At 51.6% G+C, this 26,804-nt stretch overlaps 4 protein-coding genes across 5 annotated transcripts; 1 reads left to right on the top strand and 3 right to left on the bottom strand.

The window, feature by feature from the left end:
• Positions 1 to 2,802: 2,802 nt before the first annotated feature.
• ENH_00055010 (DnaJ domain-containing protein, putative) lies at positions 2,803 to 7,343 on the bottom strand (the record flags this gene model as incomplete). The annotated part of the gene is made up of 15 exons (XM_013583794.1): positions 2,803 to 2,838; positions 3,064 to 3,183; positions 3,319 to 3,456; positions 3,763 to 3,831; positions 3,957 to 4,121; positions 4,259 to 4,426; positions 4,818 to 4,974; positions 5,104 to 5,196; positions 5,343 to 5,453; positions 5,574 to 5,666; positions 5,808 to 5,969; positions 6,247 to 6,373; positions 6,558 to 6,857; positions 6,986 to 7,072; positions 7,169 to 7,343. The coding sequence occupies 15 exons, from the start codon at positions 7,341 to 7,343 to the stop codon at positions 2,803 to 2,805; spliced, it is 2,001 nt and encodes a 666-aa protein (XP_013439248.1).
• An 844-nt stretch (positions 7,344 to 8,187) lies between these two features.
• ENH_00055000 (CRAL/TRIO domain-containing protein, putative) lies at positions 8,188 to 9,660 on the top strand (the record flags this gene model as incomplete). The annotated part of the gene is made up of 2 exons (XM_013583793.1): positions 8,188 to 8,789; positions 9,054 to 9,660. The coding sequence occupies 2 exons, from the start codon at positions 8,188 to 8,190 to the stop codon at positions 9,658 to 9,660; spliced, it is 1,209 nt and encodes a 402-aa protein (XP_013439247.1).
• Positions 9,661 to 10,848: 1,188 nt separating this feature from the next.
• ENH_00054980 lies at positions 10,849 to 17,478 on the bottom strand (the record flags this gene model as incomplete). 2 transcript variants are annotated; one of them, XM_013583791.1, is made up of 1 exon in its annotated part: positions 10,849 to 17,478. In XM_013583791.1, one exon carries the CDS (start codon positions 17,476 to 17,478, stop codon positions 10,849 to 10,851), a length of 6,630 nt encoding a protein of 2,209 aa, XP_013439245.1. The 2 variants fall into 2 exon arrangements, with proteins under 2 accessions (XP_013439245.1, XP_013439246.1); XM_013583792.1 differs by having other exon boundaries at positions 10,849 to 11,058.
• A 566-nt stretch (positions 17,479 to 18,044) lies between these two features.
• Positions 18,045 to 24,637, bottom strand: ENH_00054970 (hypothetical protein, conserved; the record flags this gene model as incomplete). Its single annotated transcript, XM_013583790.1, has 8 exons — positions 18,045 to 18,167; positions 18,319 to 20,105; positions 20,310 to 20,463; positions 20,562 to 21,872; positions 21,983 to 22,485; positions 22,657 to 23,460; positions 23,612 to 23,861; positions 24,056 to 24,637. 8 exons carry the CDS (start codon positions 24,635 to 24,637, stop codon positions 18,045 to 18,047), a joined length of 5,514 nt encoding a protein of 1,837 aa, XP_013439244.1.
• Between the last annotated feature and the right edge of the window lie 2,167 nt (positions 24,638 to 26,804).

Raw genomic sequence — 26,804 nt, 5'->3', positions numbered from 1 at the left:
GAGAAATTCACACATACGACATACGTACAAGAGGCTGTCATGCTCGCTCAGGAAGAGAAAAACAAATTAGTTCGAGAATTGGAAGCTGAAGACCATGCGTGTTCAACAGGAAAGCAAGCACTGGGCGATATTGATCGGTCCAGGGACCGCCATAGCACATATGCGAGCCTGCGAAAACAAGTCAGTTTGCTGGAGCAAGTAAGGCAAAGCTTCCGTCCTCCCAGCTAATGCAACTATAACCTGTGGTCTAGAAGAAGCAGAAACTCATTGCTTCCAACCAGTCGGAGATAACTCGAAGCATTCAAGTGCGGAGCAGCGGAGCACGGAGCACAAAAAATTACCATGGACCGTATGCTCCTTACTGTGGCCGGATCTTGAGCGAGTTGATTGAGACTGCGGGAAGGACGAAAAGCCCCCAGAACGTATCGCACCACAGCGATATATGAAGTGACCACATATTGCTGTTCTCAGCATCACAGGCCCCTGCGACGGTGTTATTTCCTTCATACAAAGAGTGACAATAGTTCGCAGGCATTATGCGCAAGCAGTGGGCAGTCTGTAATGGGTGCCCACGGAATGGCCACAGCAACACAAAGTTAAAATTAGCCTGTGCAAATAACAAGAAAATAGTCCAGAGGGAACCATGTTCTCCTTTTAGGAGTCCTACATAGAGTGAGGCAAACAAATTGTGGCCGTAGGATGCTGCGAGCCGCCTGTTCCTCTTTTCAGCATCTTTTCCTGATCAAGCTGTGAGGAGGATGCAAGCGAAGCAGACTGTTACTGTCATCACTTTTTTGTTCGCATCCTTAAATTACACTCGAGTGCTTTAGGAAGCTCTACCGCTCAGCGCTCAACCCTCAAACCAGGTGGCAGTACACCACATCACACACCAGGCACTCAAACGGCTTCGCTGTCCGCGTATTCTTCCTGCATAATGCTCCTAAGCCGAACAAGGATAACTATAGATTGTGGATGGCGTCATTTTCCCGTGGGGAAGGCGTCGCGGTAGCGATGTGCCTTCTGCTGGGTCTGAACATCACAGGGAGCGTGCATTCTCTGAAAAACTATGGTGCCCCCTGCCCTCAAGGTAGCAGAATTAAACTGGAAAGTGTATGGCACTTTCTGAAGTAGATGATCATGAGCAGGCTGGATCATGCGTGGAAAGGCGCACAAATGCGAGGCGTTCCCCAGCTACGTTGGCCCATGCGCAGTAGGCCTATTGAAGCATTTCACCTAAAAGCTGCTTGCCTTGATAACTTACCAATAGACTGTCAGCGTATTCCCTGACGAAACAACAGAAAAACGCCAGCTGGAGACAACATGCAGATTCGAATGGCCGATACTCCAAACGTGCGAAAAGGATTACGAACGACCATGCCCTGAGCTTTGGGTGTGAAACACTTCCAGCTTCCTGGATATTAAACGAAATTGATGCCTCTCACTTCCTTTCAGTTGCAGCTACAGGACAATAACTGCGCTGCACCGTATTCTTATACAGGTAGTGTATCCATTAAATGCAGCAACGTGAGCCATACAATGCAGGAGTGCAGATAAATGTGAGAGGAGGCAATCGTTCACCGCCATGTCCCGAGTAAGTGGCCTGAGGAAAAGAGAGCCTCCTTTGAGCTTGTTGACATTCGAACAGGAGGAAAAGATGAACTACGAAAGACGCTGTGGCCTGAGTTGGCCCTGCGTTCCTCTTTGCGCGCGCGATTACAGCGCCAACTGCCCCGAGGTAACTAAGAACTTGAGAAGTATGGATGTCAGAATTGAACAGAGCCGTTTCGCAGGGATGGCAAGAATCTGGTTTGCAACTATAATTTTGCAAGTCTTTTACCTGCTGAATTCAACTTGTGCGCTGTAACAGAAGACCAGCACTCGTGTACCGCCGGACCAGAGTACACAGGCCCTTGTGTGCCCAGCATGAGTTTTCAAAACATGGACGCGACTATGAAGGTCTCTTGCTTTTTCAAGAGCAGAATTTGTCGACAGCACTCACTTCAAAACGCCGCAGCAACTGATGGAGGCACACTGCCTGCTGTCGTTCCCATGTGCAGAATCGTGTCCAGCTGACTACAGCAGGCCATGGTAGGCTTCAAAGCCGCTTTTTCCGCAGCATCAGTTGTTAGCAACAAAGGACAGTCCTCAGGAATGGCTTGCACTCTCAAGTGACGGGAGTTGCTTGTCACCAGGTGGGCAGCAGTTGAGATGTGCGGCTCGCGTGAACACAACTACTAAGGAAAGGCTGCTTTGCAGATCAATACAGGGGAAGCTGCCAAGGTCGGCACAAGCTTGCTGGTAAGAAACTACCGAATATACAGCTACAACAAAAACTAAAGGGAACTACACAGGGCGGTCGCTTGACCAGAAACGCAGGTAGCAGTGGTTCAGTAGAACTTAATGACAGCCGAAAAATTGACAAGCTTCGAACTAACGCACGCAAAGGTTCGCTGTCCGGTGCAACGTGAACTGGCCCTGCGCAGTTGGCAGAAAACCCGCCAGCATCTCTGAAACGTCCGCCACTGCCACCTCTAAGCCTCAGGAAAGCAGGAAGCGGAAAAATGAAATGCGTACGCGACTTGTGATTCTTACAACCACAGTGACCAGCTACGCCGCAGCCTCCATTCAGCAGCTGGACTTTCGCGCAGCTTTCTGGTTCGAGCCGGCGACGGTTTCGTTGTGCGTTCGCCGTGAAGCAGCATCGAAAGAAAAAAACATTCACATGCTATTCGCATAATTCAACGAAAACTAATCGAAAGAGCCGACAATCCTCCTAACCTGAACCCCAAGAACCAAAAATGTTCATGTTGATTTGCTTGCCAGAATTGCGGCTCGAACCTGCCCACATGGATCACAGAAATGGAAAAATAAGTAACGAAAAAGCTGGTAGAAGGGCCCCCGTGCAATTGAATGCTAGTCAGAGGAACAGCAAGCCTAAAACGCGTAAATACTAAGGCGCAAACATACGGAAACTAACAAAAATCCAGAAACGGGAAAAATGAGCCAGAAATTGACACGATGACAACGAGACGAAGAACAATGATAAGTAAAAAGACGTCTCACCTGCTTAAAACGCTCAACGCATTCCTTTCGGGTCTTTCCTGGTACATCGTTGGCGATGGCTGTCCAACGTTCGACAGCGGGCATGCTTGATGGGTGCTTCGCAAGTGCCCTTTCAAGAGCCTGCATATCCAAGTACTGACCAGTGCATGCAAAATGATATTATTGTCACTGATCATTGAAACGCGATCACGACTGGGGCCCTCAGTGACTAGTTGCTTGCTGTAGTTTGTGAGGAACTATGGGCACATAACTTACAGACTGCTGCTCCTGAGTCCATACCGAATCACCACCAGCGCTGGCCGCATGGCCAGGCTCTGCTTCCGCTTGCGTTCCGTTTCTCGCTGCTGAACTTGAAGCCGGCGCATGCTGGTGTTTGCTTTGCTCCAGAACTTCCTGTCAAATGCATTTATGACATGGAAGTCCCAATAAATCCCTCCAAATATTCGACGAAAATGTCCACCCCTACCAACTTCCTTTTCTGTCTTTCAAATCCTAAACCCTACACCCAAAGCCCTGATCCATTCGCATTCACGTCTAACAGCCGGTAAAAGCACCGCAAGCACCCTCTGCTTCAATCCCTTTAGAACCACCCCACACGGCACACTGTAAATGCCAACAGGTGAAGCACACTTGAATTCCTTAAGCGAGACCGTCCATACGCTGTAGAACCGGCCCGCTTACTCCCTCGCCGAAACTCACTTGGCTAATTTTAGAGCCCATAGTCTTCAAATTGGCGCTAACGGACATTTCTCTTGCCTTCTGAACAACCTGAATCATCCCAAAACGGCGTAACGGGCACCCACGCACTTACCCAACTCGAACAAATCCAAGTCCAAAAACGACACCTAAAGCCTGCATTCCGTCCTCTACGATTCTGTTTTGCGCACGCCTACCTCATCTTGAGTTTTCGTTCCAATGTAGGTAGCTACTTGGTGCCAACGCCGTGCTGTTCCACCTGGAAATTTCTGCAACGCCTTGGCCAGTAACGAAAGCTCTTCAACTGTCCAAGAGGCTTGCTGAGCCTTCTTGCGCTCTATCTCTTGTCTCCGTCTTTCTTCCTTCATGAAATGTACACAAAAACGCGGACAAGCAACATTAAGCCGTTGGTAACTACAGAGCCAATTTTCATCATAACGCGGAGCTGCTGAATGACGAAGGCAACTGTAGCACAATCACAAGCACAAAGCCGACGCACCTGCACACGTCGCATCTCTTCCTCTGCCGCCTTCTCCTTATTGCGTTTGGCATCTTGGAACGCCCTCCATTTTTCTATATAAAAACCGAAGATCAATTTGCGCTGCTCCTTGGAAGGCGAAATTTCTGCAGGACTGCACGGTTCCCCCGCCTCATCTTGCACTGGCCCCTGCATGTTACCTCAAGCAGACATATCCACTGTAGTAAACAAAGAGACAACACGGGACAGAAACAACAAGACCAGTAGCAAGAACCAAAACCAGGGGCAGCAGAAAGAGGGACACAGGTAGAAGCGGCCTGTGGCACTAGCGCATCCTCTGCCCCTGTCAGTGAGCACCCTGCACTTTCTGCCGGAATTAAAGAGGAGGCAATCTGAGCAAGTTACTCAGGCCCGTACTCCTTATGTTAGAGAGAACGTGCACTTCAGGCCTAACAAACGTGAATACATGCCGCCTGTATATAACACAACTGTAAGCTTAATCCCCACACGTTCGCAGCCTTGCAACAAGCCTCAATAAATAAAAGCTTATTTTCAGAAAAAAGTTAGTCCGCTCGCTCACTTCGAGCTGCAGGAGATCATGGACTCTTTGGAAGAAGATTACTAAGTCCTCTTTGCCCAACTCCATGCTCAGATCCTGAACTTGAGAGGTGCTAAGTTGTTCTGTAAGATCCTCAACATCTCCGAGATTGCGGAAAAACCAGCGAAACTTCTGTCTCCTGAAGCGCAACGCCATCATAATCAGCACTCCGGGGGGACTTTTAAGCCAAAGAGCTGTCACATGAACAGAAAATATGTTTGTTTTTTTTCTCTCGAATGAAACGCCTATGAGCGCACAGGTAGCGTACCACTTCTTGAGGCTCTGCCGCTCCTGTTGCTGCTGCTTCTGCAAGTTCCTGGCTTCTTCTTCGCGTCGCTGGGCGTCCTCTTCCTCGCGTTTTCTGAAGGCATGAGAACAGCAGCAAGCTCTCGGTGCAAGCCCGAAACTAAATCCTGTGACACTGATGGGCTCTCGAGAAGCAGAGACCGGGCCACGACAAACAAAGAGGCAGGGAACAAAGACACGCTGTGAAGCTGCCAGATGCACTTCCGCTCCTCCGCCGCCCGCTTTTCTTCCTCGATTGCGCGCTGCTTGGCTGCCCTCTCCTCTTCCTTCTTTTTTTGCTGTTCTTTCTTCTGCCGCTGAATCCTCGGGTCCCTGTACAGAACAGCGGCAAGCGATGCAACAAGTAAAAAAAACCGTGGAGTGCCAGCTTCAAGCACTGCGACTTGCAGACCCACTACGACTTTTGCGAAATGCTGCTGTTTAGTTACTTACACTGAGTATGCCGTTTCGACAAGTTTCTGGATGCGCGCTCTCTCATTCTTGATGTACTTTTTCCTAATCTTCGCATTTTCCCGTTCCATCCACCTACGCCCCGCAAAGAGGGTGGTAAGCCGAAAGACGCACAAATGGAAACAAGGCCGCATTTGGCTGAACCAACGAGCAACTGTTTATCTCAACAATCCCTGCTGCAGTTTTATGCTTTGGTTGTCGCTGCAAGAAACCCACCTGCGCTCTTCCCTGCATTCAGCATCGTTCAGGTCGTGAGCATCGTGAACGCCAAAGTCCCGCCAGGACTGAAACTCAAACCAAAAGTCGTAAAATCTTTCAACTTCTCTCATCGGTGTCGAGTCATTGCCCAAAGAGGGCACAGGCCTCCTAATCGACCATCTGCAGTGACAGCCCAAAAATCACTATTTAGGTGCAAAGCCTTCATTTTCCAAGACTCTAAGCTGTGGCTCCTCTACTGCAGGCGCCACAGTGTCATTTACACTGCAAACTGCTGAACAGGTAAGAATCAGCCACTCCACTACAACGGCGCAGCGGTCCTATGTTGCTATGTTTCTGTGCATCTCGGCTTGTTCAATGCTTAGGGTGCAGTCTGAGTGTGATGCTCTAACTTTTCATAGAACCCAATGAGGCACTTTCTGCTGGGGCATCTGTTCACCTAGCGTTGCGGTGGAAAGCTGCTCGAAAGGTTTCATAGAATTTTGCACCATCCTCGCATTCAGCTGCATCTGGTATGCTCTCATCAAACGGTAGTGAAGAGTCGTATTGCTTCCTAAAATTACTGTCTGCAGGACACCGCAAAGGCATCGCGCAGCTCATGTGCATAAATCGAAGAAGAAGAGGCTCACGGACCTACCTGAGCTAACGAAGAAAACCAGCTTATGCACAAATACGAAGAGGGAGCCGGGCAAGATGGGAAAGGCAGTGGTGGGGGAGGCCAACACTATCAGCCGCACTTCGACGTCCTACCGCTAAGTGCCTCATATGCCTCCTGGATTTTTAGGAAAGCTTCATGCTCTGAGGAAGGAAGTCCCTCTGCAGCTGCAGAGGTCGGTGTCGCCGTAGTAGTCTCCCCTGAGGGGCTCGTGGCCGCGCTTTTTGCCTTATCCGGATGGTACTCGAGAACCTTCTTGCGATACTGCTTCTTTATTTCGTCTAAACTAGCCCCATCTTCAACACCTAAAATCTGGTAAAGAGTCTGGTCGTAGGCCAGGATTCGTTTCAAATGGGTGCCCGAGGCCCACGATGAGCTGCTGCCTCCGCCACCGCCTGAAGCCGATACAAATCGATATGCTCATGATGTGCAGCGGCGAACTTGCACATAGCATGTTTGCACGCGAGACAAGACACGTGAGGGAACATCGCTGCTGCAGCCGCTACTACAGCTACTGCCTTACCCCCTGGACTCTTATTCTTGCTTTTAGCCCTCCACTTCTCCGTACGCTCATTGTACTCCTCATCTTCTTCTGGGGGAGGGGTGGGGCCTGCAGAACCAGCGGCCGGCATAGGTTCCAGTTCTCAGCTGCATGTATAGTTTAGAAAGGGTAAAAACGGAAACGTACCACCACACGCAGGCTTACTTGTGTCCTGCTTGCGCCGATGCTTTGAGGGTGTGCGCTTCTCATATTTGTCCAAAAAGCTGCGTCCCGCTGGCTCAACTTTCTTGGTAATGGTGCAAATGCTGAGGGCGATTAAGGGCTCTACTGTTTGGCCACCTTCCCGCGCGGCATCGCAAAGCATCAGCAGACGTTCCATTGTTATGACTGCTGACAGTTAGTTTGTACGCCCATCCCCATCGGATATGGCCGCGACAACGTGACTCTGCGTTCCCTTCAGAAGCTTCCGGTACAGCAGCACGTTCACCGGCACTCACAGGCTCCCCACAGCCGTTAGTGTTGCAATCCTTGGGCTCCCATGCAGTAAATGCCAGGAAATCCTTCTTTCCGTGGTGTTTAAGCTTAGGGAGAGCGCATGCGGCAGTCCCGCGGGGTGGGGCCGTAGTTGCGATTGGCCTGTGAAGTGTAAAAGTAGAAAAAAAAACGTCTCTGAATTTGGAATATATTATGGCTTAGTCATAGTTAGTATTAAACTAGAACAAGCCTTTAACTTGTGCCACTTATATCTCTCTACGGCTTGGCGGTTGCTGCCCTCACCTGTGAGCCAAGAGCCACTCAACAGATTGTAGTCAGGCGAGCTGACGAGCGTCAGCTGTTGCTACAATTCACTCTCTTCTTTTTCCGTTAAGCTTCACGCCGGTGGTTTTTGTTACCTTTATGAGCACTTATGTCCGCATCTCTGGCAAGTGTTGCCTTGTGTCGCTGGCTTTCTGTGCGTTGTGTTGTCCTATTGCGACCTGAAGCTGTCGCATGCTTTTTGTCATATCTTCACTCATTTCCTCCATTCAAGGTTATCAGATATAAAAATTGGTATAATTTCGGGTTAAGCGACTCAAAACTACCACAATAGCGTATGGTCGCTGCGTTGGTTGAGTCGACGCTGTCGCCAGCAGTGACGTCCTCGAGCTGGAACCGAAGTTTCGTCCCTGCACAGTCTTCTGTCGCGACCTTCCTTTGAATTTGGCAGTGCGTAACCGCTAACAATGGCTCTCGTAGAGGGAGAGGCCTTTGTGGGATCCGCAGCAAACACACCGGCCTGCGGTGCGGTTTCAAAGGCTGCTTCAGACAGCGATATGGCGACTTCCTGCAGCTCGCCAGCTCTTCCGAAGAACGTGTGCGCTAACACAGGCCCCCCTCCATTCCTAGCCCCCTCTCCACCTTTAGAGTTCGTCGACGGCCTCAACCTCACTGACGCACAGCTTGCCAAAGTGCGTGCGCTGAGGGCCCTCGTAGATGCCTTGCCCATCGTCGAAGAGATACCAGAGGAGGCTCCCGCGGTGAAGGACAAAGGATGGCTGTCTGGTCTGTTCAGCAGGAGCTCTAGTAACGTCACGAAGAAAGAAGTGCGCGAGCTTACGTGGGAAGAGGTGCTATGGCTGGCAAACGACTTGGTGCTTTGGCGCTATCTGAGAAGCTATTCATGGGATCAAAACCAGGCCCAGCAGCAGCTCATGCAGACGATAGCGTGGAGGAGAAACAGAAAGCCGCACTGCATACACCCTGACGACGTAAAGGCCACTGCAGCCAGGGGCAGTGTCTATAGGAAGGGTTTTGACATCCATGGCCATCCCATTGTCTATTTCAAGTAAGAGCTGTCGTTGGTGTAGGCTTGATCCATTAGCTTATTCCAGCTCACGTATTTAGGGCTCACAACCGAGTTTTTTGGCTCGGAGCTTGATTCCCGGTTTTTGCTTGGCTGCGTTTGGCTAACGGTCTTTACGCATGAGCTTTGTTGCGCAGTGGAGCTTAGCGGACAGTTCGCCACAATATAGTTGCCGGGGTGTTATTTTTGATGTGTGTATCAGCCTGCTGCTTACGTCTTGCGGTTCATTTTTTTTCGTTGCTACAGGCCGGGTCGGGAGCCTGCTCAGTCGACGAAAGCTGCGCAAGAATACACGCTGTACACGATGGAAAAGGCCATACAATCCATCAACAAGGCTAAGGGGCGAGACCAGTTAGTGTTTCTTGTGGACTTCACAGGTTTCAGCATAACTCAGGTGCCTTCAATGGACCTCAGCAAGGAAGTAGTCAACATCTTAAACGACCACTACACTGACATCCTTGCGAAGGCGTACATGTTGGACGCTCCAAGTTACTTTGATGCTGTCTGGAAATTTGTTAAAGTCATGCTGCACCCTCTCACGGCCAGCAAGGTTGAATTCATTCAGACGTCAAACAAGAAACAGCTGGCGAAACTCATGGAGCATATTCCAGCGGAGTTTCTCGAGGAAAGTCTCGGTGGGTCTTGCGGTGTCGTTTACGACCACCAGAAGTACTGGATGGCGGAGGATAAATACCACGCAGACATCGCACGACACACGAAGGACACAATTGCCAAAATGAAAGAAGATGAAGCATTCATCGGCCGCTTGCAAACCGCAACCTCACTGCAGCTGGCGGCCGCACAAGAGCCATTGCTTGCCAAGTCTACTACCGAGACATCCGAAGAACAGTAAACTAACAAACAGTGAAGGCTTCATTTTACTTGCCCATACACTGCTGCATCCTGGCGCAGCAGCACCGCTCGGATGGCGTATTTCTGGGTGGTTAAGGAGCAGCACCTGCAGCAGCTTTTGACGTGCCGCTCCGCATGCTCACTTTTGCTTGCTGGCTTGTTTGAGCCTGTGGCCATGTTGGCTCATAGGTAAAGCAGGGAGAAAGCTGGTTGGTCGTTATTATAGGGTCTGCTAGCACAGATCTCCTCTACATTTGACTTGCGATGCGTTTCCTGTGAGGTGTCTGCACTCATCTTGAGCATGCGTGTACGATTTCCAATATATCGTACAAATTTTCGGTTTTTACTGTTACAGCGTAATGTAGGCCATATTTATCGACGCAGTTGTGCCGTTGCTCTCTTGGGTTGTTTCTGTAGTCGTAGGTGGCGAGATACGCAGTTGGAGCTAACCTTTAGATAGGCGTGCTGCTACAGATACTTTTTTTGGTCAGCAACGCCACACATGTTGATTAACGAATTTGGCCAAGGCGCCTCGGATGATTCCATAGCAGGAGTGGGCTTTCAAGCGTAGTTTGCATGGGGAGTGTTGGCGAGGTGCGCCGTAAGAAATACGCACGGATTTGCAATTGGCGCAATTTGCTTCCCTAGTAGTGCAGTCTCTTGTGCCATGTTTAACGCAACGAGGGACTGAGCATGAGTTACCTTCAGATTGACAGAAGTTTCGTTTGAAGGGAGTTGTGAGCCGTCTGAGTTTGTCAGCAGCTAGTCCTGTTTTCAAAACGTACACATACAAACGTAGTGGGATCACGACACAAAACCACGGGTTCCAAAGGGGGCTTGCTCAAAGCTCATTTGCGCGCTGTTGATGGGTTTTCCACCATCTCGAGTTCAGAGCGATGTCAGGGCGTGCGCCGCTGTGCGGTGGCCCTCCTGAAGGCCCGGGACAGCTAATGCTTTATGCTTCTGTATTCTAGTGCTCTGCAGAAGAACCCATGAATGGATGAGTGTGAAGGGGCAAGCTCTGGTATGTGAATCCCGTATTCACTGCACCAACGCGGGAGCTCTGATGATGTTACAAGCTGGGTTCCAGCAGCTGCAGCAACAGCGGCAGCTCGTTTGCTGCTAGTTGCCTACACATGGGCATGTAGAAGGCACAATGCTACAGGCTCAGGAGAAAAGCTCATGCTAATTACTTTGCCGGGTTGCCAATTGTTTGGTTCCTGGCCGCCACCGTCGAGCTATCCACCCGAGTCAGAGGATTGGTCGTAGGGGGCTCTTCAGCAGGCACTACGGTGGCAGGCCTGCTGAAACCTATGGCGGCCGGCGTGAGCATTTGGCCTGGTGACGCTGCCTCATTAGGAGGCCTCCATGATGGGTGCTGTTGTTCCACTTTCTGCATTGTAGGGACTATTGGCGGGGGAGATGGTGGAATGGGAAGCTTCATTGGGACCTGTGGAGGCCCTCCTAGCATCTCCGCGCCTGCGGACAATGAAGATGGTAGTAGCTGTGCCGCTTTTGTAGCTGAAGCGGAAGTGCCATGAAGGGCAGCTGTTGATGGGAGATTGGGGTGCCCAGATACAGGTGCTCGGGGGAGCCCGCTGGCCAGAACTGAAGTAAACACAGGCTTCGTGGTTGCGGCGGAGAATGTACTGGGTGGGTTGAACTGGCCATCCGCCAGAAACCCAGGCCCCTCAGCAGGCCGTGGGAGCGGCTGTGGGCACTTAACTATTCCTTTGAAGGCTTCTGTCTCCCCTGCATTTGCCTGTGCAGGGGACCTCCTGGTTTGTGGGCTATTTTGCGCAGCAGTGGGAGATGAGGAACTTCCTCCCTTGCTATGAGGTCCCATAAACTGTTGCAAAGCCGCAGCTGAGCTCTCCGTCACACCTACAGGTGCCGAGGAAGTAAGTGAAGTTTGGGGTTGCAGCGTCGGCATCCTCAATGCCCCCTCCAACTGCTGCCCTTGTGAAGTGGAAGGCTGCTGTAGTGCTGACCGCGGTGCCTCAGCAGCCCCTTCAGCAGGGCGAATTAAGGGTGGAAGGAGAGGGGAAAAAGGCGGCCGAAACGGCCCTCTCAGTGCACCAAAGGGGCGGCCGCTTAGACTCCTCATCATGCTGGGATTTGCAGACACTGCAGGGGTCTGGCTTGGCAGCGCAAGAGCTGGGTTGACGACGCCGGCGGCGGGAATAGAAGCAACAGACTCAAGGGATCCACCTGGCTGCGTCTGTTGAGCGCTTACCGGCTGCCTCCCCGGCACAGGGACAAAAGCTGAGGGCCTTCTGGCAGGCAGCATCACCAGTGGTGCCCCTGGAGGTCGAAGCGGCGGTGGATGTCTCGTGAACGGGACAGAACAGACAGAAGGATCTGAAGGCTGGGCAGACGGAGTAGGACCGTGGCTGGCACATGGCCCTGGGGCCCTCCAGGGTAGAGGCGACTCTCTTCCTGATGAGGGATAAATTGATACAGCCAAGGAGCTGGTGGAGAAGCTTGGAGTTGAGGGTCTGCTGAAGGCAGGTGCGGGCAGCCACTGGGCGGAGCGCAGGGGCCCTCCAGCAACATTGGGAACATTGGGATGGTTTAAAACGGTTGCATTATCGTGTGTTGGTGGTGCTAACGGCGCCGCTGCTGGTGCCGCTGTCGGTATTGCTGTTGCACCTGCTGCTGCTCGTGCTGTTGTTGTTGGCGTTGCTGGTGCTGCTGTTAATGCTTTTGTCCCTGATGCTTGTGCTGCTGGTGCTGGTGCTGATGCTTTTGTCCCTATCGCTCGTAGTGTTAACGCAGATAATTCTGCCAATGCTGATGCTGATACTGTTGGTGCCGATGCTGCGCCTGCTGCTTGTGCTGATGCTGCTACTGCTGTCGTTGCTACCGGCGCCGGCGCCATTTTTACTGTTGCTGCTCTCGCCGGTGCCGTTGTTGCTGGCAATATCAGAAATGGGGCTGCTGGCGCTGGCCGTAGTAGTGGTGCAGCTGCTGCTTCTGCAGGTGGCGCCGGTGCCATTTTTGCTGGCGCGACTGGGGCCGCTGGTACTGCGCGAGCCGGTGCAGTTGCTGCTGCTGCTGTCGCTGCTGGTGCTGGTGCTGCTGTTACAGGTAATATTGGATTAGGTGCTGGTGGCGCTGTTGGTTTTGCTAGTGCCGTTGAAGGCTCTGCTTTTGGAGAGGCCGTTGAGGGCCACTTGACAAGAGGAAGCCTACCCGTTGGCAGCAGCGAGGCGGGGAAGGAGAGGCTTGGTATGTCACCCCCTTGACCTGCACTGCCTTGACTAGCATTAGGCGGCCGTGGGTTTATCGATACAAGCAAGCTCCCATGACTGTGGGAGCCTGGAGCCTTACGTGGGACTGTGAGCCTCACGGGTTGCTGGCTGCCTTCCGTGTTTGCAGTGACAGAACTTGAAGGGAGCCCGACAGGGAGAGGCGACCTCGGGTTGAACATGGGGGAAGTCGCTGCAGCAGCAACTTTTGCTGCCCCATCTTGTGGTGAGTCCACTGTCTGTCTTAAGTGGTTTACATGCTCCAGTGTAGGAGGCCTCTGTGCTTCCCCAGGTGCGGCTAAGGGTAAGGACCTGAATGCCGTGACAAGTGGGGTTCCACTCCTATACGCCGGGGATGTGACGACTGGAGATACATGTTTGGTTAGTTTAGGTCCACCAGGGGCGGCTACGGGGTTCGACCAACTTGAAGTCAATTGTGTGGCTGATTCTATGCTTGTAGAAGTGTTTGGGCAAGGAGGTAGGGATGGTAGTCTTCGGGACTCTCGATCCGAAGAGGCTGTTGGTGACTGTGTAGGGAGCGGATCTTGACTATTTCTTCTGGAAATAGAGCGCGGAATTGCAGGGACAGGGGAAAGAGACACACCAAGTGGCAAAAGGGTTCTCACTGGTGAGGAGTCGCCTGCTTTTTCACATATTGGCATCATGCTGGGGGCACCTGATGCAGGACCATAAACTGAAGCACCAGAAGGCCCATGCAACATTGACATCACAGCGGATGCTGGCCGACAGACTCCAGCGGCACCTGGGGAGAACAAGGAGGGGTTCCGAGAAATGTTGGAAGGGGCTGTTCTAGGAGGCAATACCCCATTAGACTGGAATGACTTGACTGGAGGCCTGACACCGTCTACACGGAGCTCAGCCGCTAAGTGGGATGCTGTTGTTTCTTGTACTCTTCCTGCTCCCTCTCCTGTTGCTGGTGCTGGAGCGTTTGCTGCTGATGATGCCAATGCCGACTGCCCATCAGATACATAGCTGGAAGGAAGCTTGACTAATGGCGCCGCAGCGCTTCCCTGCAGCGTCTCCTGGAGCTTAGGGACCTCTGTAACTGGAGAGAACGGGCGAGAGAATGTCCTAAGGGAAGATTCTGGGGATTTCCTGTAGGGAAGAGGCGCGGTGATGGGAGCGTGCTTTACAACTACGTTTTCTATGACAAGGGGCTCCTCCATTTGTTCTTCCGAAAGCTTCTTGGTTGCAACCGAGTCCAATGCCCCAGAAAAGCGGTTAGTAGCAGGTGGGGCCCCTCCTAGACTATGCCCCACAATCTGCATGCGCCAGCTGCTCTGGCCAGGTGGCAACGGAGTCGTCGATACCCTTACCGAGCAGCCCGAGCTCATAGAGGGGAAGCTTCCCCTTGAGTTCTCCTTTGGGCATACTGTTCCCCCTTCTGTAGTGCTTTGAGCTTTCCGTTCACTCCCTTCCATGGTGCTGCTTCTGCTTGCTTTGGCACTGCTTCTGCATTCAGCGTTGCTGTTATTGCGAACAGCTGCATTTGCGATGTTGTCATTTTTGGCGTCGTTGGCCCGGCCATTGCTTCCCAGTGAAGTGCTTAGTTCTTCTGACGCAGAGAGCTGAACAGTTCTTGCAACTGCATTCGCTTCCTCCTTTACCGCACACGAATTCTGCGTAGTTGCCCCTGGGAGGTCCTCTGTTTGAGCCTTTGAGATGCCATTACATGGTAGATTGGTTTCTGCCTGAATGTGTGTCCTTGGAAGTGTTGTGGCCCCCAAGAACTCTTTTCCCCCTCGAGGCTTCTTTTCTCCTTCTTCATTGTCCGAGCGACCGCCGCTGTGGAGCGCCGCAGACGCTGATCCTAGCTCTATCTGTTCCTGCAGGGAATTTGTGGTACCAAACGACGGATCACTCCCTTTTCCTTCAGTAGGCGCAACTGGGGAGGCAGGTTGACTTGCCGGTGGAGGCTGGAGCTCTGCAACTTCCTGTTCAACCGCTCTAAAGGACTTCTCTGCATTGCTCATGCAGGCGACAAACTCAGCAGCAGGCTGTGCACCCTGTGGTAGGTTTTGCAAGGCCGTACAAGGGGCTGGGAGAGTGGGTGAGCTTATGGCGAGCTCCTGGTTTGGAAACAAATGAACGCTCTCCCGTTGATTCTTCTCCCCTGCTCCGCTCAAAATGCTCTGCGGATCCAGCGGCACTGCAAGACGGTTGTCTTCTGGGCTATCGAGAGGCTGTGGGGGATCTGCAACTGTCTCCTCTGCCGGCGCATTGCTCACAGTGTTGGCGGCACCAACGGCAAGAGGTTCTGCGACAGGACTAAGGGGAGCAACAGGGTCTCCAGAGACTGCCAATACTGCCTTTTCCGCGTCTGCCACGCATCCTGCACTTGCGACGTTCTGACGCTGACAAGCAGCTTGGGGTCTCTTCAGGGCTAGGTAAGAGCTTGGTGGAGGATCGGCGAAGGCTGCAGAGCTTTCCTTACTCTTACACAGCGTCGTTCCACCTTGAGATCCAACAGAAGGAAGTGGCTCTGCGTCGCTGCTTGACACTAGGGCTACCTTTGCGCTGGAAACAGAGTGCGCTTCCTGCTCTGGCTGCGTCGGTGCTGCTGTTGCCGGAGTGGGTACTGCTGCACGTTTACCTGATATGTCTGCTGCTGCTGTAACGACGGTGGCATCTGCTGCAGACTTTGCAGGGGCATGCATTTGGCTGTGATCTGGTGGTATTGCGGTGGCGGTAGCTTCTTCAGGGAAGTGGAAGTTCCCTGGAAGCTCTTCAGCAGTTTCCACACCAGCTGCGCTGCCTTCTCTGTCTTTACTCGGCACCTTGATAGACTCGTGCGTGTTACCTTTCAAGGGCTCCTGCAGCTCCAGTCGGACGCCAAGCGGGAATGTGGACGCTACATCGATGACCTTGCGGTAGTCTCGAGAGGTCGGAAGGTCAATGCTTTGACCACCGGGCAATAATTCGGACTCACGATCAGCTAGATCTCCGCAATTAGCAGGGCAGTTGGATTCTCCGGCTCCCGTCGCTGCAAGTATTTTTGGGTGGGGTTTGGTCGCCGCCACTTGGGCTGCCTCTCCCGTTTGTACGACTCTGAAGACTTTGGCTTCTACAGGTTTACAGAGAGCTTCAGGCTCATCACCGTTCGATGCTGCACTGTTTTGTCTAGCTAGCAAATTGTCATGGACTGTAGGGACGTTAGAGATCTGTGGATCTGTCTGAATCTCTGGGGCAATGGCGTCTTCGTAGCGTTTGACGTCTTCGAGGACCTTTGGGGCCCTAAGGACCTCAAAAGTTTCGGAAGCCTGAGAAGCGTTTGGAGAACTAGTGACATTGAGTATCTCCGGAGCCTCGAAGACCTTGTGAGCCTCACTTGCCTCAGCGGCCTCAACTTTCCCAACAACTGCAGACGTTTGGGGAACCTCATGAACGTTGGAAGACTTTCCAGGAGCCTGAGGCGAGTTGACGACTTTAGATGCATCAAAACCCTTATGAGTCTCAGTCTCGGAGGCCACAGGAACCTCTTGGACTGTAGTGTGAGCTTCAGTGCTCAGCAGCCTAGCAGGAGGGCCATTGGTAGCCTCTGCAAAGGAATATGATTCTTTAACTTGCCTCGTGCTATCGTCGGGCACGGCCTTGATGGGACCTTTGCCTGTTGCAAAGTTTTTGGGACACTGGCCTTCACGATATTCAGGCAGGAGCGTCTCTGTTTCTCCGGAATTTGCCCCTAGGCTCACAGTTGCTGCTACTTGGAAAGGCTGTACGGGTGTAGCGGAAGAGGCACAGCCCCGTCCGAGAGGCTGCCAAGCGTCCGCTTTTTCTTGTTTATCTCCGTCATCTCTAGAGCGTTCGCCTTTTAGTGCTTCCTCCCTCTGGAAGTCCTGACTTCGGGGGAATGGCTCTTCTGTGCTGCTGTCAGTTCGGGACTTCCGAGGGTCTGCAGGCGTTGTGGCACTTGGATCTGTGGCATTCAGTTCCGTAGCACCAGGAGAGCTCTTGCTTGTTCCTTTATTCTCGTCTCCTTGCTGGGTCGATATACCATAAGGTTCCATCTCCGTGTCTTCCTGCACATCTCGGTCTGCTGCTTCCCGCGAAGGTGACCTCATTTCTCCTGGGTCTTCAAGGTCGCTTGGGAGCCCACGTGATGGCGATTGAGGGAGCCGCTTCGCGACGGGCGAACTTCCTTTTGAAAGCTCAAGGCGACCATCGTGAGCACCTACAAGTCTGGCATCCAGTGCTTCCTCTGTCTCCATCTGACCCTTCGGTGAAGCTTCCGTCTCTGCTGCTGCTGGAAGCGACCATTCAAAGCTCTCTCTTTGAACTGCTTTGGCAACAGCAGGAGAAAGCAGAGCTACATGCCCAGGAAGAACATCAGCGGCCTTTGTACCAACCATTACATCACTGAAGGCTTCGTGCAGCTGCGGGCTCCAAACGCTCTTGTTCTCCGAATGATCTGGAGGCATTTCGCTGTTATTCTGGAGGATGTGGCCTTCTGCTGTCTCTATTCTACTCTGTGTTTTCTTGCCATCCAATGTGTCTGTCGCGCTTCGGTCAATGTTCTTTTGTAGATTGTTTCCACATACAGCATGCATAGTTTCCTCCTTGGCGGTATCTTGTCTGAGCCTCTTTCCTGTCAGATCTTTGAGGTTGCTGGAGGAAAATTCGCACCTAATTGGGAGCGTTGTAGCCGATTTGCAGGGGTCAGGGTCTTGAGCCGCCTCACTTTTAAGGTAGTCTGTGCGATCAGTGACAATCAAAACGGCAACAACAGCAGCCAACCATCGGTAGGAAGACAGAGGCTCTACAGATTCAAAAGGGGAAACTAGCTAGCTGGCTCGCTGGTTACCCGGCTGATAGTTTTACTACGGAGAAAGAAGCCCTAACAAGGGAGGGAATGGAGCCGCCTTACGCACTCGTCCCTTCCACAGCAGTAATTCTTTTCTGGCCATCTACTTCACCTGCAGCAGATGTCGCACGTATCCCAGCGGCCAATAATAGGTTAAGGAGACTGTCATATGCGAAAGCACTGACACCCTCTGCTGGCCCAGTTACAACGAGTACATTTACCGCCAGCTACGGCTTTCTGAGGACTGTACGCAGTGTATAAGGCTGCAGGTGTTGCTCCTGGTTTTGCTGATTCGTAGTGCTGTGCCTCTCTTCAAGAGCATTTTGTTAGCTGGGGCTTCAGAGGCAGTATTTTTGGGGGCTCGCCTGTTCTACCGGCTGTGTTTTGTTCCTCTTTTTCTAGTGGCTGCCGCCATGGCTTCTCATCCGCTTCATTCTGCATTTTCACACAAACCTAAACTGTCTCACTCATCAAAATGACCTAAAAAGTTCCTATGGAGTATTATTTGCCAATAAAAACACAGAAACACGGTCGTCTTTCCCATATCTGTTAAAGCTCCCACTAATATCAAAAAGAAGCTACTCACACTCGCCCCATCCCTCTGGAATGTACGGACATTTGCTTGTGTTTCTTGTGCAGCGTCGTTTTTTTCCGTTTTTGCTTCTTGTGCTTCTGCGCCTGTTTCCGTTGACTCAGCCTCTTCAGCTGCGCATGCGACTACGCCTGCTTCCGCTCTTGTCGCGCTGTTTGCTCCTGCGTCCGCAGCGCTCATCTCTGTTGCAGCTCGTCCTAGGCCTGTTGCTCCTAGTGCTGCCTCTGGTGTCTTTCCATCTGCCTCTTTTTCTCTTGGGTTGTCACGGCCTCCATTTGGCGCTCGTAAGGCTAGATGCAGTGCTTCCACCGGTGTTGAAGCTGCCTGTTCTCTATCCAAGGCTGCCTTTATTGCTGCTGTATGTGAGTCTGATAATGCTTGACTCCCCACGGCTGCGCCTGCTTGAAGCGCTTCTACGTCTGCTGCACCCGCATCTGGTACTTTGATATCTGATATTTCGGCTGGCGCGCCTTCAAAGGATACGCCAGCTACCGCTGCATCTCTTTCTGTCTCCCCTGGCTCCCCATGATCCCCTGCCACTTCATCAGCGCACAGACCATCTGCCGGAAACGAGCTTACACCTGCGGCCAAAAGCCTCTGATGCTCTGCTCCACATTCCTCTTCAGCTGATTTGTCCAAAGCACTTTCTGCAGCAAAAGTTCTTCCAATCGCTACAATAGACGTCGACGAACTTGAGCTGGAACCAGCTACAGTTGCTGCTGCTGCGGCTTCCTCTAACGCCACTGCATCCTCTGTTGCAGGCGTTTCCTCTGGCAGGGACCCGTAGACATCTGCAGCAGGCGTCACCACACCGCCTGCATCTGCTGCGTCGACAGCGTGCCCTGCAAAAGCGTCCACTCCCTCTGCTGCTGCTCCTTCTGCTTGAACAGCTGCTTCCTCTGCAACTGTTCCTGCAGCTGTTGCATCTGCAACTGCTGCATCTGCGACGGCGTCTGCGGCGCTTGAGTCGGAAATCACTCCAGTTGCTGCTGCTCCGAATTCGGCTAGTGGTACTCCATACTCGTCGGCTGGTTTCTTCTCTCGCACGGACGCAAGATGTGTTGTTGTCGTCGCTAGGGTGAGGGAATCTTTGCTCCGCCGTTTGGGCTTTTCTTCGGATGATGCAGATTCGTTGTTTTCAGCTGCTGTGTTTGCGACATCAGTTCGAGTGAAAATAGATTCTGCCGCATGAGCTTCTTTAGCAGGGGCTTCTGCTGTTGCGATATCTGCTGGAATGTCTGCGGATGCAGCGTCGTCTGTAGGCTCTGCAGCAGTTGCTGGTGTAAGGACGGCCTCAGCGGCCTCTTGAGTAACCGTATGAGCTGATGGTACCTCTGTAGAACAGCGAGCCACTGCTTCCCCAGCAGTAGCACCAACAGAGTTTGCAGGTCCGAAGTCCGCAGCTGCTGCAGCAGCGGCGCCTGCCGATGCAGTGGCTTCAACTTCAGATGATCCGACCCTATTGCAGTCTGATTGCCATTCGGCTTCCCCAACGTCGAAGATAGAAGACACTAAGTCATTCCGTGCAGCGTTTTGGAATTGCAGAGTGCTGCTATGGGATGGCTTCTGCATATTAGTAGACTCCGCTGTTCCCAGTTCATTTGGAGAGATCCCTGTAGCATGAAGGGTAGCCCCATTCTCTTTGCTTTCCGTTATTTGCTTCGTCGTTTCTTCCTTCTCGCTATCCCTGATGGTTGGTCCCTTTCGAATCCCAGTGTCATTTCCGGCATCCAAAAGCTCCTTAGCATTTTCGTCTACAGGAGCATTCCCATTGTTGTTCTCTGCTCTCGTATTACAGCCATTGCTGTCAGCGGCGCCGCTCTGCTGCATATGCACGTAGATATGATTAATCAGCACCAGATTCAGCGAAGGAAGCAGCTGACAAGTCATGATTTGTCGCTTACGCTTTACACTTAATTATTTAGGGTCTGTAGGCCTGACGGCACAGCTTACTGTGACTGCCGCTGATCTTGCTAATGCCTGACCTTGGAGACCAGGCGCAGCTATATCAAGCGCAACAGAGCCCCCCGGAAGCTCTGGGGATGCTACAGGATCAGGGCTGTTTTCGTTTTCATTCCATTCTGTGTCCGCTTCTCTCAGCAGCTGCCAGGCCTTCGATGCAGTTCCTTGCCGTTCTGCCTGCACAGGAAGGATGCTACGTGGAGCTGGCACTAGAAATATAACACAGAATGCGCAACGGCGCCAACAGACCGAAGGGAACTAGCAGCAATACTCACTATGGATGCCCTTCTAAAGGCCTCGCTGGTTTGGGGAGGCGCATCCTCCACTTCCCCCGGCAGCCCCCCATCACAAAAGCTAACTCGGAAATGGCAGCGATTCCGCTGGCCAGAGTGGCTTCCTCCAGAGGATTGCTTCTGCATACTGTCTTGCGTCCCAAAGGACCCCTTAGAACTTTCGGCTTCAAAATTAACTCTGGAGTCGGCATCCCGCTCATCGGATGAGAGAGACGCCATTTCAGGCATATCCGTAGATTGTAGATTTTGATTCTTGGCCATTTGCGCACGACTCTCTGCCTCAAGAGCAACAGCTGTAGCAGCTGCAATAGCAGCAGTGCTGATCATTGCTTCTACAGCTGCAGCGTCGGAAGCTTCTTCCGGTCTACTGCGGCAGTCCGAAGTGGATGACGGCACTTGCACCGAACCCTCGGAGGTTGCCGCTGGCTCACCTTTTAAGAAAACTTCCGGGGTAATGACCGAGCCTGAGTTTGAAGGTCCGCATATAAGACTAGAGTCTTTGCAAGAAGTGGCGAGCTCAAGTTCACCCCTATGGCTTGGCCTGTCGACATCCGGCTCCTTCACTGTGATACTAATGCTTTCACCAGCATCGGGCCGGTCACCCACGCAAGTGTTGAAAGCTCGTGAACAAGTGCCTTCAGCCTCAGGCTCGCCTAAAGCGTTAGCCTCTACTGCTCCTGTGTCAGCCATTTCCTTAACTGATAAACTTGCGGGGTTGTCAGCGCTGAGACCTGCAAGCATTCCCGTGCGTACTTCTTTGTTTTCTGTACCTGCAGCTTGCGATTCGTCACGTGGAAATGGGATAACAGTGCCGCTTTCTCTGTTGCCGTCCTCTACTGCCGGTGGTGACGGCAACGCAGGGTCCCCCTCCGCAGTTGGAATGCTTGCTTGCTGTACTGGTTGCTGTCGGTCAACTGGAGAGTGTTTAGTGGCATCTTGTCCATGTGCTTCACTTGAACTGGTCAACGGCAAATTTGAGGAATCGGCCGCGATGTTCTTTATTTTGTCTGGACTCTCCCTCGGGCCGTCACTGCCTCTCTGTGCCTGCAACATCTCGCTTCCCTCCCCATTAAGAAATGCTGCCTCACCAGACAAGCCAACTATATCGGCCTGCTGTCTCTCCGATTTGTGGCTTTCTTCAGCATCAAGTGGAGAGTCGTTGTCCATACCATTTTCCAGCGCCGCTTCTAGAGCCTCTTCTACCTGTCGCAGACTTTCCTTGTCAAGGCGCGCAGCAGCCTCTGCACAGAGAGGGAGCACCTCTCCCGATGTTTCTTTTTCACTATGCAATTCCTGCAAAAAATACACAGATTTGTGTGGCCCCGACCTTGGTGCTTTTCAATGCCCAGATATTCTGTAAACAATGCTGGCCACGCGTAGCAACGACGGAAAAGTTAGCCTACCGCGGCAACAGCCTGAAACCCATTTGTCGAAGTTTCAGTATTGCTGTCTCTTTGGACTGCTTCCTCTCCCGGTCCCCGCTGTAACTGCGCTGGCGTGGCGGTTTCTTGGCCTTCTGTTTCAGGGGAACCTGTGGCGGGTGTGGATGCGTTAGATGGGGAGGGCGGGATAGACTGTTTTTGTCGAGCAATCACTTTTCGACCCATATTCGATGAGCTCGACAATCTCTTCCGAGCTGTGATTCTGACTTCGTTCTGGCGTTGGCTGGACTGTGGGGAACTACCGGGACAGGCAATTGTTGCTGCTCGATCTCGACCAATCTTAACAGGCCCGTTGTTTCTGGCAAGAACACTCGTTGTGAGTCCCGTCTTGGGGCTTAGTTGCCTTTCAGTCTGGCCCAGGTAGAGTTGTATTTCTGGTGAGGCCTCATACACCGTGTCTAAATTAAGGCTAACTTCTGATCGAGCCGTTCCTGAGACCGGCCGTGCGGTGCTGGCGGCAGCATCTGCACAATTCAACGCAGAATTTCATTTCCGCACACTAAGCGGCAAGCGCTAGCAGTTCTACTAATTGTAAACTACACGTGAGAGCAATCGTTGGTTTTCTACCTAAATTTCAGCTTGCGCTCTGCAGTATCCGTGCAGACGTTATAAACTTGAGGAAGCGCCTGCCTTACGAGCTTCTGTCGCGGAAGCATTTGCGCCTTGCCCAAGTAGCGATCTATTTTCGCTGTCCCTTTGTTCTCGCTTTCTCCTTTTTAAAAATGATTGCGCTGTCCGAGTGCGTAACTCATTGTCTGTCAAGGGCCAGTCGCAGTTGTCCACATTGTCGGAGTCACTGTCACATCGAGCTGCAGAAAGGTCCTTGGGGCGCAAAATTCCACTTGTATGGCTCCGTGGGCTTGCTGTTGGCTCTGATGAAGATCCCTGTCTTGAAATGCATGCAGGTTCCTGATCGTCCTTACTTTGTGGCGGCAAAGACACTGTTGAGCCTGCTCGTTCGGATTCTTTTCGCAGGCAGTCACCTCGCGTGGAAACGTTACTTTGGCGCACTTCAGCGAGCTTTGATGCGACAAAATTTTCGATGTACTGCAGCATATCTACAATGGAAGGGCTGGCCACGTCGTCTGTCACAGAGGTTCTTGGCGAAATCTCACTCCAGTGGTTTTCAATGCAACGAACGCATTCTACCAAGTGTTCTTTGCCTTTATCTATGCCCTCTGTCTGTGCAGCTATCCTTTCTTCCTTCAGCTCAGCTTGTTTTGTAATGCTTTCTACTTGATCTGTCACATCCTTTAGCAGATCTTGAATGATTTTTTCGGCTTTGCTCCCGTGCTCGATGTGCATTTGGATGCGATCGAGGATAGCGTTTTTGCGGTGCTCCATTTCTTTGATTTCTTGGTTAATTGTATTCACATACGTTATGACACTGTAATTTTTTTCTTCTAACAGCGTAAAGATACGAACAATCTCGTCGGCGTCTGTAGAAAAGGCAAGGACATCAGTTGAGTGCATAAAGCATTCAACCCCCTCAAAAATTCTTACTTTCATCCCGCTGTGCATAGCGACAATTGAGCAGAGAACTTATCCGACATTCTGTGGACTGCGATGACAGTCAGTAAACGCACTCACCCGATATTCCTGTGGATTCCTTGATAATATCCATTGCCCGCTCGAATACATCCACTTGCTTCCTGTGCTGACGGATGACAAACCTCTGCATAGTGTTCAGCAAAGTGGTTTTTAGTATGTTCTTCATTAAAATTTCGGGATCAGTCAACCGTTCTTCCTCCGACACAGTGAATGCATTGCACTTGATTTGAGCTCGAATATGCTGATTGTCTCTGTCCGATTTCGCCTCTAGCTCCTTCAGCATTCTATCCTGGAGCAGTGGGACGGCAGCCCGCAAATCGGTGCAACTGTAGAAGTTCTTAGTTCTTAATATACCCAACTTATTTCACTCACACTAACTGAAATCCGAAAACCTTACTCGTACTGGTCCTTTCCGTATCTTCCATTCGCGGCTTAGCAGATAAGCGGGCAAACACTGTCAAGGGGCTGGAGCGCGAATCTTACGTGATCTTTTATCAGTTTCTCTTTCTGCGCAGTGGCTTCTCTGAATTCTTCCCTCTCTTTTTCCCTCAGCTTGCATAGTTGCTGTTTGTGAGAAAGTGCCCGTTTTTCTTCTTTTTGCTGCTTCGCCGTTTCTTGTCTTAGCGCATTGAGCTGTCCTTCCTTTTCTTTAATTTCTTTTGAAAGATGCCGATGGACTTGATCGAGTGACAACCGATCCTTCCTATGTTTGTCAATAGCTGTACGAAGATCTGCAATCTCTGCTATGGCTATGTTATGTTTAGACGTTTCCTGGGCAACTCGGTTTTCCAACAGTAGTAGGCGCTGCTCTGCCTTTTCAAACTCCTTCCGAGCGTCTGCCTTGTTAAAGCGATAGCGGGCCCTTTTCTCGTGGTATTCGGCCTGAGCTTTCTCTGAAGCGCCAGCAAGATCGTGGAGTTTCCGCTTCTCGAGCTCGAGCTTCCTTGTGGTTCGTTCAATGGCGGCTTGAACCGCTGCCAGGTTCTCGTCATTGCCCTGAGTCATAGGAAAGGACACAGGGGCCCTTCCACCAAGCACACAGGTCGCGTGCTCCTCTTTTGCCATTATGGCTGCCTCTTTTCAGGTCAATGCCATGGCGGAGCGAACTCGACGCAGTGCTTAGGCCGTCAGAGCTGGTAGGCAGTGTCTGCCTGGAATTAGACCACTGGAAGGCTCTTACTAAGGAACCACCACTAATCCCTTTTTCAGATGAAAGCCAGGGGACATCTGCGAGGGCAATCTGCCTTTTCTGTGCTAACGCCTACGCATGCTCTCTCTGCAAGCGAAGCAGCGGCGCCCGTAGGCCCCACGCTGTGCTATAGTGGATGGCAGATCGTGTGCAACTGGTAGTGGCTGGATCCACCAATGAAATAAGTTGCATTTTTTTGTATTTTCTGTCTGGCGCTGCAAAGCATTAAATCCCCAACTCGATCTGCCGGCGCATCGATAGGAGCCCATCGCTGTGAGGACAGCGGTGCATTGCAAGACTCAGTGGGACGCCAGTAAAGCTACACGGGCAATAATGTCCAAAAATACGAAAGGCATCTCCATAGCTCTGCTTAATTCAGAGTACACGGGGGACTGCACTTTATTTGCCGTGGAGCCGTGTCCACCATGGTGGACGACTGTCGCCTGAGGTGACCCAAGAAGTGACCCCGGACCTAGAAAGTCATTCATCCAAGCCCATGTCTCTTCCTGAAGTCCACCTATCAGAATATACGCAGGCATACGAAGATTTTCGGGGGCAGACGCCACTGCTTGTACGATTCCCACCACAGCATGCAGGGAAAAGGATCACGAAGCGGCTCCAACTGCATTCTACCTCCTTCCTGCAGTGGCTTGTGTAGAGATTGTATCTCATCAAAACTAAAATAGTCAAATTTGTTGGAAATTTATTTTTCTCTGGTCTAGGCGCTCCCCTATGATCTTTCAGCTAGTGACTAATAGCTGAAAGAGCCCTGCGGTCAAGATAATCAGTGTCGAATGAGCTCCTTAGGTTGCCTTTATATGGAATATAATCTAAGTGAATAATTTCGTATGGAGGTCGGATCTATGCGCGCTTGTTGAGCTGTTCGCTAGACTACCTTTGGAAACTCTCCCGGCGCAGCTCGTCTCCACAAAGAAGAAAAGCATCAAAGCCTTAAGACGTTCTACGAGAAACGTGGGTAGAAAGTGTCAGTGCAAGCATTAGTACATGGGTCCCTTGGGTGTACTGCACAAGAAAACAAAAGAGTGCTTACACACGACATGGGACTCAATGAACGCGAAGCGTGGTTTGTACAGCGCGAAATTAGCACTGACCGCATGCGCCAGAGCTATCGTATTTGGGGTTTTCACATGGCAGATAATGGCACGAGGCGAGCAAGAGGAGGAGGCGACTCTCGTGCCTCCACATGAGCTGCATGAAACACTAATGAACTAATAGAACACCAATACAGCATACACACACACACTCGATAGTAACACCATGGGCTTAAGGCGTGAAGACGGTTGGCCCAACACCCAGGCGTGCCGTAGTAGTTCGACCTCCCTCACATCCCCCTTCTAAACCTTTTGGCTCGAGGTGGCAAAGTCCAACGCCGAAACCCATCAAGCAAAAATTCCTATACGACGCTCCTCGTCTGCGGTTTCCATTTCTGCTATGGAATTCGTACTTCCCGCAATTGTCTGGTGAAAGGTGCACCTCCAACAGTTAGTCTCTCTAAGAATACGGACAGACACCCGCTTACCTACGGATTCGTTGCTTAGCCTGTCACTACACAGAACCATGAACTTTCATTCTCTGCGGAACCTCACTATACTCCAACAGCGAAGATCCATACATTGCCTCCCCCTCCAAAGCTGCCTTCGTTCAGGTTATACAATGCCACCACTAATTCCAACGTTAATCTACATCCTATATACAGTTTCTTTTTGCTGGCTCAATCCAGCAAAATTTTACATAGGATGCCCATTTGCTTTCCCGAAATCGGAACTTTTCTCTATTGTGACAACGTGGTTGCAATAGTGATCGGAAAGCTAGCAACTGTCTGTGCATTCTTGCTCGTGTCCTTCCCACAAACAAATCAAGTGGCTGGACCTCGTCCCAACGGATGAAAAATGCACACTGAACGTAGCTCATCGCCATGGGCCATGCGCTATCGTCGAAACCACGAATTTCACCCTGCATTTGCTGTGTTATGAAGGCGTAAAGAGCCGTACATTAAACGCATGTTTTGCTCCTAACTTTGAG

The sequence above is a fragment of the Eimeria necatrix genome, genomic scaffold (assembly GCF_000499385.1).
Source record: "Eimeria necatrix Houghton genomic scaffold, Enh_scaff44, whole genome shotgun sequence".
Taxonomy (NCBI): Eukaryota; Apicomplexa; class Conoidasida; order Eucoccidiorida; family Eimeriidae; genus Eimeria; species Eimeria necatrix.
Note: the sequence above shows the minus strand (reverse complement) of the source record. Positions and strands in the feature narration are given on the sequence as shown.